The 11340-nt window shown below is 36.0% G+C and overlaps 1 protein-coding gene across 1 annotated transcript in view; it reads right to left on the bottom strand.

Annotated features, from left to right (window-relative positions):
- Nucleotides 1–7239: 7239 nt before the first annotated feature.
- Tbc1d32 (TBC1 domain family member 32) overlaps nucleotides 7240–11340 on the bottom strand; it is a 194725-nt gene continuing 190624 nt past the window's right edge. The window contains exon 33 of the mRNA XM_028772606.1: nucleotides 7240–7522. Within this exon, the coding sequence (XP_028628439.1) occupies nucleotides 7403–7522 (120 nt within the window). The 3' untranslated portion in view covers nucleotides 7240–7402. The remainder of the gene's footprint in view (nucleotides 7523–11340) is intronic.

The raw sequence follows: 11340 nt of genomic DNA, 5'->3' as shown, positions 1-11340 counted from the left end.
TCTTTCTTTCTTTCTTTCTTTCTTTCTTTCTTTCTTTCTTTCTTTCTTTCTTTCTTTCTTTCCTTCTTAACATGATTTTGCTCTTCATAAACTTAAGGATCCAGGTTCCAAGGGCACACAGGAATGAGAAAAAAGCTTACACACAGCTTTCTCTCTTAGATTGGACCACACCTTACCTCAGTGGAGTGAATTACCTGTGATATACTTAACTCAGAAAGAGAAAGCTACTTGATGACCATTACCCAGTCTCTAATACACCCATCATTTATTTCAGTGAAGAGTTTTAAGAATCAAAATAATTTCTTGTTAGTAACCAAATAGATCTAATGAATCTACTCAGAGAAAAATGAAAAGATTAGATAGCTACAGAGATAATTTGATCAAATATAATTTTGGTTTTCATTATATGATTTCCAATGAAGCTACATTTAATTATATCTGCTGTTGGATAATGAAGACTATAGTTGAAAGATGTTGTAAAAATGAACTTTGGTATTTTAGGAAATGACTAAATATGAATGTTATTCAATAAAAAGACAGCTGAGATGTAGTCTGATGATAAACCCACGTGTAAATACTGGACTAGATGATCCAACGTTAACAGCCAACATTTCAATAACTGTCTCCCCCAATGTATCTCAAAAACACTCTATTAGCAAACATGACAGTCCAATTATCTCCATGGCGCTTAGCATTTTGTGGTGGCCTATTGCCAACAACAGAATATAAGGTGGGAACCATGCCAAAGAAGTTAACTGATTTTAAAAGCTAAAATACTGCTAGTGCTGAAAATTCATGGTTTATGTTAAGGCTAACTTTCCTGACCCTGTTCAAATTCATCACACAAATAAATACATTAAATAAATAAGCACCTACTAAATGAATAATGCTTCCCTTTTTATATTATGCAAGGAGAAAAAGAGAACCCAATAGTTCAATTTTATTACAAAGAATACATTAGCAAAATTTATGTCACATATAGAAGAAATATTCATTTTTCTTATCCATAGAGAGTATGAAACAATTAAAATGCATTGATAATCCATTATGCATTGATCAGGTCTGTATCATTAAATTTAGACTACAAAGAAGTTAGCCTTATAAGAAAGAAATATGAGTAAGTTGGGTATCTACAAAAATATGTCTCCAACATAGATCATGCAGGAATTTAATTTTTGTCACCTTATAGCAAGGGAAAAAAATCAGTTACTCCTCTAAAAGACAAAATGAGTTTAAACATTAGAACCAAACCTAACAATACCCCATCCATAGTGAAGTTCTGATGAAAGTATGGGTACTTATATGAATGATTAAAGAATATAATGAGAAGACTTCTCAATTCAAATCAGAAGAACTGAGTTGTAGGCTTTGTTATCCCCTTCTAGTCACACAATAACAAGTTATAATATAATTGATAATGTGTTTCCAAAAAGTTGTTACTATTAAATGTACCACACTATAACTTCCTGAAGCAGATGTTAATTTCATAGCTATTTTATCTACAAGAAAACAAGGCTCAGTGACTTGTTGATGACAGAGCTGGGATTTAAATTCAGGTAAGACTGCTTCCCTCAAGCTACACAGCACATTTGATATCTTTTACATATGGTCTTGAGGTCTACTATTAACTTCTGAATAGTATCTTTTGCCAGGCATCAATGGGAGGAGAGGCGCTTGGTTCTGTAAAGGCTTGAAACTCTTGTGTAGGGGAATGTGAGGAGAGGGCAGTGGGAGTGGGTAGGTGGGTGTGTGGGGTAACACCCTCATAGAAGCAGGAGGATGGGGGAATGTGATAGGGGGTTTCCAGGGTGGAAACTGGGAAAGGGGGTAACATTTGAAATGTAAATAAAGAAAATGTCCAATAAAAAAGAGTTAAAAAAAAGATAAAATATTGGGTTTGGACTGCATATCCTATATGGTCCCCTCTATTTCTAAAGCTGTTATTAAGTCAACCTGAATCAGATTTAAATATATAATTAGTATTCTAAACCACATTGGCCAATTTTCCTGTAAAGGACTAGGTAATGAATATTTTAAGCTTTGCAAGCTTAAATTATTTTGCAAGCTGTCACAAATATTCAAATCAACTCTGCCATTGTAGCACAAAAGCAGACACAGTGAATATTTAAACGCTGGGCATCATGTTCAAATAGGACATTGTGATTTGATATGTAGTGAGTGGTTTTGTGCTTACCTTCCATGTGGATTCCATTCCCAACACCACAAATATACCACACAAGGCGTGTTTATTTGAAAATAGTATCAATGAGAGAAGGTGCACTGGGGTTGACCAGTAGTCTGTACTGTGTGGCCTGTGTCCTGATTATGTATAGAACGAAGGATACTTGGGCTGGGATTAGCAAGAACAGACTTAAGAATCTGTAACAATACTGTATTAGCAGAAATCTTGACCCATTGGATGCTCAAATTTTCCACAGTCACAGCCACTTCATGTATATCACATAACTGGCTGCTTCAGTCTATACAGATTCAATCCCTGTCTGTTTCCATAGGAGAGAGGCATTTATCTGTACAATGCTCTATTTCAAATATCATATGGTTTCTGAATCATGACTGGGTTCCAGGGTAGGCACCAGTCTTTCAGATGCATGAATATAGTCCAGATAATGCCAACATATGTGCATATTCATGTGGAATGTCAATTCTTACACATGTGTGTTTTTGTTACAAATGTGATTACATAGAATCAAATGAGCTACTGCTATTTATAGTAATATAGTAATATATCTCATAATACATGAGTAAAAATGCATTTGTCAAGAACACAGGTCAGTTCTTAAGAGACATTTGGTCTATTTTTTTAAGCTTTAGTTTTATTTATGTATATGCATGCCACTTGTGTATGTGAGATCCCCTGGAGCTGGACTTACTGATGCTTGTAATTCACCTGATGTAAGTGTTGGGAACAGAACTCAGGTACACTGCAAGAGCAGCAAGTCCCCTTAACTGCTAAGCCATCTGTTAGGATCTTATCTAAATAATACCAGGGCACTTAATATTCTAATTGTATCTGTTTTATAATTCAAAACCATGTGGATATTTCATTCCTCATACTGTAGGATGTGCATAGTACTAAGCTAGAATTTCTGGAAAATAGGATTGGATAATTTTGCTTGTGCTTGTAAATAATATATGCTTAATTTTTAAGATATGATTTACTAATAGCATAACTGAACAATAATTCATGAGGATGATAATCTCTGAGTAGTAGTGTGATCTCTCACTTGTCTTATGAGTTAAAAAATTCAGACTTATTTCTAAAACTGTATCACATATGGGTGTTTTGTCTACATGTGTGTGCCTAGGAACAGTGGAGATCAGAAGCATCCCACAGAACTGGAGTTACAGATGGTTTCAAGGTGCCAGGTGGGTACTGGGAACTGAACCTGTCTCCTCTGCAAGACCCAGTGCTCCTAACTGCTGAGCCATTTCTCTAGCCCCCATCTTAGATTTTTAAAATATATCCATGTGTAGTGCTTAAACTGACTATTTAAATGAACAATGAAACAACCCTCTTTAACAGCTGGAAAACAGAAACTCAAACATAAACACCATATTACTCACTAACGAAATTTAAATAGACTATTTTAATGAAATTTGAATACTTTCCTGAGAGTTATAGTATAATATCTTCACAGATACTTTAGATATTTAAATATCATGAGACTCCAAGTGTTGTGTTCTGAAGTTCTGGAGGTGAAGTCTGCATCCTTTTGCATCCTAGAAAGCACTCAACCACTGAGCTATTATGGTTCTATCCACTGAATATAAAAATTTGAAAACAGATGGTCAAATATTTACATATGAATAATGTTCTCACAAGATAGTTTATCTCATAAAATTTTATTTATCTTTAAATTCTGTAAAATATATGAATTGGTTCTTCACAAATAAGAGACAAAATCTGGTCCATGAACTAACATTAACTACATAGTAGAGGCAGGACAGTATTCTTTAAGGCCATTATTCTTAAAATAGAATCACAAATCACAAGATTAGCCACAAAAACTGTATTTTATGTTTTCTTCCATGAAACCAATGTAAGCCATTTTTCCTAAGATATTTCTTCTTTATTTTTAATTTTGAATTGTTTTTGGTTTCTTGACTTTAATTTTATTTTTTAAATATTACATTGTTTTTGGTTGAGGACAGGTGTGGAGGGCGAGGGACTTGTGGGAGGTGGTGTTCTTCTGCTACTCTGTAGGTCATAGGCATCAAACTCTAGCTGTTAGGTTTGACAGTAGACATCTTTATCTGTTGAGACAACTTGACCATTCTTATTTAATTATTTTTTACTTACTGATCTATTATTTTTATTTTTTTGAGATGGGGTTTTACTATGAAGTCCTACTTGGCCTGTACCTTCCATCGATGGACTGCTGTTTCTCGAGTGCTGGGATCACCAGTGTGAATCACTATGTCCCATTTTCTAATTTATCAAAGGAAAATCTGAATCAGATGACATCACTTTTTGCAAGATGTAATTGTCATACTACAGATATTTCCTGAATTTCCAATAAAAGCCATCCATCACAGATGATGTATATCTCTCTGCAAGAGCTTTCCCATGAGAAAAGGTTCTGGCTTCTTAGCACTAAGAGCATCACTCGGGAACACAGGGCATTGGAACCTTCAGCATGCACTCTGGCTCCACAGAGGCACTCTGCAGACAGAGAACTTGTTGGGGGTCATCGCCTACTTCACTCACTTGGTGGGAGCCAAATGTGCACTGAATCTAATTAACTTGCTCAATTTACCTTCCTCCAATTTACAACGCCCTTTAACAACATCATTACTGGAACGCTATTGTTGGCATGGACAATACAGAAACTGATTTGGGAAGAAGCGTATTTCAAATGCCTAAATGTCCCTAAATTCAAAATTGTACAGAACAAGTTGCCTCGAATGCTAACAAAAATAAATTTGGGCCTGGCCCATTTTGGTAGAAGAGAGAAAAAGTAGTATTAATTTAAAATGTATAAGCTAAGAATACACAATAACCAATATAATTTTTTTCAAAACTGAAATTGGTAAATTAATAGCATATTTGAGTATCGGCTTTTTTTTTTTTTTTGGTTTTTCGAGACAGGGTTTCTCTGTGTAGTCCTGGCTGTCCTGGAACTCACTCTGTAGACCAGGCTAGCCTCGAACTCAGAAATCCGCCTGTCTCTGCCTCCCAAGTGCTGGGATCAAAGGCGTGCGCCACCACTGCCTGGTTGAGTGGCTTTTAAACAGTAAAGGGACAGTTATTTAAAAAAAAAAAAAAAAGACAAAAACAGGCCCTTCCATGTTTATCTTATGGGCACAGAGAGTTCTGTTTAAATAAAATATAGTGTGGATCATTTCAATTTAGAAATCTATTCTTCTTAATATTTTTGAGTCCGGCACAAATCAAATCACCGAGAAATGCCAAGAAATAATAGAGAATGTTTATCAGCACAAGGGAGCCAATCTGTCTTCTAAATGAGCCATGTGAGTTTTATATTTCAAATGGAAAAATAGAAATTGATATCAATATGAAAAGTGCCTCTTAGAAAGACCATCAAGTGTGAGGACACCAGTGTGTCCTGGTAGGATCCTTTGTTTCTCCATGGGAGAGATAAGCAACCAGGCTGTTGTCTGTGTTCTTCCTTCAGCACTGTTGCAAAAACAAAGACAACTGGCTTTTGTTCCATCTCTCTGGACTCTTTCTAGCACTCAGATTTTTGTTCTTCCCCAGCTTCCATTCCTTCTCCTTCCTTCTTTCCTACATTCCTTCTTTAGAAAAATATTGCTTCTTCCTCCCAAGATCATTAGAAAAAATATTACCACAGTAGAAATGATGTAGGTGCTGGGACATTTAATTTAAGAATTATATTAATTGTATAAAGGATTTCAGTATGACATTCCCAACACACATGCAATATACTTTGCTTCTATGTGTCTCATATTACTCTTTTATTTTTAAAAACATTTTACTTCACAGTTTCAGGCACATCTACAGTGTGCATTTGGAAGTCAGAGAGTACCTCTTGAGAGTCAGTTCTTTTTTGACCACATGGGTGTGAGGGGTTGACACCAAATTTTCAGGCTTGGAGGCAAGTGCCTTTACCCACTGAGCCATGTATGTGGTTCTCAGACCTCCACTACGTCCTTAGAATTCTTGTACCTTTCCCACTGCTTATTATTTTTATTATAATACACCATCCCCAGGGTCCAGAAAGGAGACAAAACATGTGTACATATCTTTATGTGTCTGGCTTTTATCACTCAACATGATGTCCCATTCCAATTTCCTGCAAATGCTTCATTTTGTTCTTTGTGGCCGAGTAAATTCCTATTGTGGTCACACACCATGAATACTTTGGCTCATAACCTGACTATTGTGAATAGTGTCATGATAAATAAAGATGTGCGGGGATCTCCACTGTCACCTGATATGTATGTATGTATGTATGTATGTATGTATGTATGTATGTATGTATTTATATCATGCAAGTTGTATGGCTAGGCCACGTTTTAGCTTTTTGAGGAACCTCCACACTGATTAGCTAGATGAATTTACATAGCCACTAGTAATTCCTAAGCTCCCTCTTTGCACCAGTCCTGACTGCACTGATTTTCTTGATGACGGCCATTTTGATGAGGTAACGTAGTTACAGACATTCTCCGGGTGGATAAAGGTAAAGAGCCTGTCTTCATGCTCTTGTTTCCATGGGCATTTCATCATTTGAAGGGTCTGCTCCCTCCCTCCCTTGCCTATTTGTTGACTACAGTCTTTTTGCTCTTTTACAATTTTCTTTTTTTTTGACTTTTTAAAAATAATTTATTATTTCTCAAATCGTAATTCATTCACACAGGGGTTATATCTTTTACAACTTTGTAATTAACTAAGTTCAACATATGTTCTAAATCTTATCCCTTTATTGGGTGAATAATTGGCTAGGATTTTCTGTGGCTTATACCCTAGTTTCCCTTTCTTTTACTATGCAAGTACATTGTACAATCTGTCTATGCTTGCTTTTATTTCCTTAGCTATTGGGATCTTACTCAAAAGCCATTGGTTATGTTCATATTTTCAAAAGGTTTTCTTCTAGTAGTTTCAAATGTTTAGGTTCTACATTAAGGTATCTGATCCCTTTGTAAGTCAAACATAAAATAAAAACTATAACCTAGAACTGATCCTAAAAATTTAAAGAACAAGGGACTTCACAAATGAACTCACTTCATTTCACACACTGAGCAAACAGCAACACGAATGTATTCTGTTCCAAAGCCCGCAGTGCTGATGTACAGAGCACGGACACACGAGGCACCTACAGACGCAGACGGAACGTCATCAGGTTGCCTTGTCTCCTTTACAAATGAATAGAACATCACATGCGAGTGTGTACATCCTGATCTATGTGCTCTGCACTCGGATGCTGCGCATGTCTCGCAGCAGCACTGGTCGGTAGTTTTGCTCCAGAATCTCCATGTATTCAAAATAGTTGCTCACTCGAAACCCACGCAGTGCTTCTTCCTGCCAGGAAAACAGGAAGGGAAATTCATTTATTTAGAGAAAGATACATAATTCCAAGTGACTAATGTTTAAATAGCTGTAGTATCATTTGTTTTCAGCTACCGATGGTGGGGCAGTTTACATAGCTGGTCAACATGCAATTACTTTTCATTTACGGAGCTGTGTCTGTCTGTCTGTCTGTCAGGAATGTCATGGCCATGGGGAGCAACAACAGCAGTGGTCGCAGTAACAAAACCTAATCCCTTAAATGATGAAATCTTCCTGATATTTTACCCATGTTTCAATAGTAAATATATGACTAGTAAAGGTCCTGAACTGCATCCACCAAAGGATGTTGTGATGCTGCAAAGAATATCTGAGCCATAGCCACTGCTCATAAAAACCTCCATCAGAGTGCAGTTCACGACGCTTGGCACTGGGAATGTGGACATTCATTTGTGTTTTTAATGGTTAGTGTCCAAAACGAAGCACTCAAGAATAAACAGCATGAACATTTAGAATTTTAGAGTCTTTGGGGGTTAGCTGTTGACTATGACTTTTAGCACACTCAAATATTATCTAATGTAGTATCTACCTGAAGGGTTTTAAGAAAACCTTCGGAATAGTTATGCTCAATTCGGCATAATGATGTTAGCTTTTGAGGTTATAAAATTTGGTGGCAATTCATGCCTTTCACAAGTTTAGTGTTGAAAGACAAAAACTGAATAACATATACAAAAAAGCAGGCCAAAAGGATAAAAGGCAATGTGTATCATACCAGATGGTTTGCTAGAGGTGATAGAAAAGAGACATCCATGTAAGATAGCTAGAAATACATGCAGCTTTTCACATAAAGGATAATTTTAAAAGCTTCTAAAGAACTCATACATATATGTATATATATAAAATACTTATTATATTGTATATGTTATGTATGTTATATATTAATATATTATGTATATGAAACCTCATATATACAAACTTATAAGTAATAATTCACAGCAAATAGTCATGAAGAATTTTATTATTGTGCCACATGTTACTTAAAATCCACATAGTTTTAAGACAAGGTACAATCTAAAAACCTATTGCTGATCAACAAAAGTTGACAGCTGAAGAAACTGAACATTTACAGTTGACATCCATGGTTAACGCTATGGCAAATACCACCCAAGGAAAACCTTTAAACTCTACTTTTAATTTTAAGGTAAAGTCCCACTGTCCACTCATGCATCCTATCCGTATGCACAAGCCCTTGGTTATGCACATGATACAGGAAGGTAAGGAAGAAAGGACCAAATCTAGATTGTTAACAGCCATGCTACAAAGCATCTCTCAGATTAATAAGCATACAACTTCTCTGAAGGTCACTATTGCTGTGACGAAGCACCATGACCAAAACAACTTGGGAAAGGGTTTATTTGGCTTACAATTCCAGAGAACTGTTCATCAGCAAAGAAAATCAGGACAGGAACTGAAACAGGGCTGAAATCCAGAGGCAGGGCCTGATGCAGAGGCCATGAGAGGGGAATCCTGCTTACTGGCTTGCGCCTCATGGCTTGCTCTGCCTGCTTTCTTATAGAACTTACAACCATGAGCCAAGGGATGGCAGCACCCACAATGGGCTGCCCTCTCCCCCCATCTACCACTAATTAAGAAAATTCCCTAAAGGCTTGCCTACAACCTGATCTCATGGAAGCATTTTCTTAATTATGCTTCCCTCCTCTCAAGTGACTTTAGCTTGTAGCAAGTTGACATAAAACTATCCGGCACACACTGAATCAGAGAGAAGATATTCAGCTGGATATGGTGGCACACATTTGTTATCTTTGCCCTTGACAGACTGTAGCAAGAGGAGAGTAGATTCAAAGCCACTGGGCAACACATTGAGTGCCTGTCTCAACAAAGAAAACAGAACAAAACCAAAAGTTGTTCACTTAACTAATGGCAGAATAGTAGGTCTTTGCAAATTTTTGTCTATCAAAAGTACTTGTTGACAAGGTGGAAAAGGATCAAAATGAGCCCAATCTCACTGGAGCAGAATTCACCTTAAATAGCTATTTTTGTAGGTACAGAACACTTAAGGATTTACCTGTTTTCTTTAAGTTATATGTGACTTGACTTTGATCGTTTCTACACTAATAATATCCCTAAGTTGGAAGGCAACTCCAGTAACATCTGTCCTAACAGAGAAGATCCAACACTGTGAGAACTGCTTCCCATTGCATTCATGATTGCCAAATAAAAGCTATTATTCATTAAATTGAAATTACAATGGAATTCAGCAGTGCTTGAACAATAGCTCTAATAATACATTCCTGGCCAAAAAAGAATCAAAATGACTTCCCATCTTTTAATTATTGTTATACTTTCCTTTAAACATAAAACTACCAATGGAAGCCACAGTTAACACTTGGCTTAAATATATTTCTTCTTTAAAATATATATTTTTAAAAAGCTGGCTCCACTTTTAGATATTAATTTTAAAGTTAAAAGAAATATTCTTGTAACTACACCGAAGATATGTTCATAATAATGGCGTACAAGCTTACTGAGGTCTAATTTTATAAGTAAAAGATTTAAATATACACTTTAAGTGGCATTGTTCTTTTTTAAAATTTTGCAGGCGATTTTATTTCTTAACAAAAATTTAAGGTACCAAAGTTTCACTTTATCTTTAAAGCAGAATATTTTTCATGTCATCCTAAACATTCTCTAATGCTTTTCCTGGGGTAATCTTACTTGTCATTATGACCATTTAGATTGCTAGGCTATTGTTCAAGTACTAATTAACCATTTCCTTGGAGTATTCCTTCATTACCTTCATTGGCAAATCTAAGTACACTGGAGTCACTCTGTTCTGTGAGCAGGGAATCATGTAAAGGAGAGTGACACTAACTATTTTTGTAACAATAATGAAATAGTTGCTCAAGAAAATACTTTAATAGGTTATACTGCAATAATTTAAATATGGGCTGGGATGTTCAATGAGAGCATGTTACATTTCATATTATACCTAATTACTAGTCAATCAATTTTCTTTAAGTTATTGCTTTATCTTTAATTCTGCATTTTAGATGCTGAATTACCAAAAAGCATTTAGAAATAACCATTCTTAACTATAGCTGTGTGTATGTTATTACATGGTATGATGTAAACACAGCTTCCTTCTTTCTTTGAAATACAAAACTTTAATTCCAAGTTCTTTTTACAGCTGAAAACATTTGATCAGGGTCCAATGAACTTAGAATATTATTTAAAAGATAACCATATAGTTATCAGGGACAATTTGATTTAATATAGGAAGACAGGATTTTGATTCAACCAATCAAGTTTCAAAGCCTTGCCATACTAATTTATAAATTATGAGCTTATGCACGTTTACTGACTCTAAGTATTGATTTCACATATGCCAGTGGGAACTGAAGTGACAGGGTTGCTCTGTGGATGATATATTCTAAAACCTAAAAGCCTTATCAAAGAGCATGAAGCTGTCTATGGTTTCTTGCCATGCTTATAGCCTCACCTTGTTCTGTCCACAATGCTTATCCTGACCCTCTAAGGCAGTGGTTCCTAACCTGTGGGTGGTGACCCACATATCAGATAGCCTGCATATCAGATATCTATATTATGAATTCACATCAGTAGCAAAATTAGAGTTACAAAGTAGCAACAAAAATAATTTTGTGGCTTGGCATTACCACAAGATGAACTGTATTAAAGGGTTGCAGTGTTAGGAAGGTTGAGAACCTCTGCTCTAAGAAGGCTTAGCTAATTCTTGCCCCTGAGCTTTGCAGCTCTCTCTCCCTCTGTCCCTCTCTCTGTCCCTCTCTCTGTCT

The sequence above is a fragment of the Grammomys surdaster genome, unplaced genomic scaffold (genome assembly GCF_004785775.1).
Source record: "Grammomys surdaster isolate TR1022 unplaced genomic scaffold, NIH_TR_1.0 215, whole genome shotgun sequence".
Classification (NCBI taxonomy): Eukaryota; Metazoa; Chordata; class Mammalia; order Rodentia; family Muridae; genus Grammomys; species Grammomys surdaster.
Note: the sequence above shows the minus strand (reverse complement) of the source record. Positions and strands in the feature narration are given on the sequence as shown.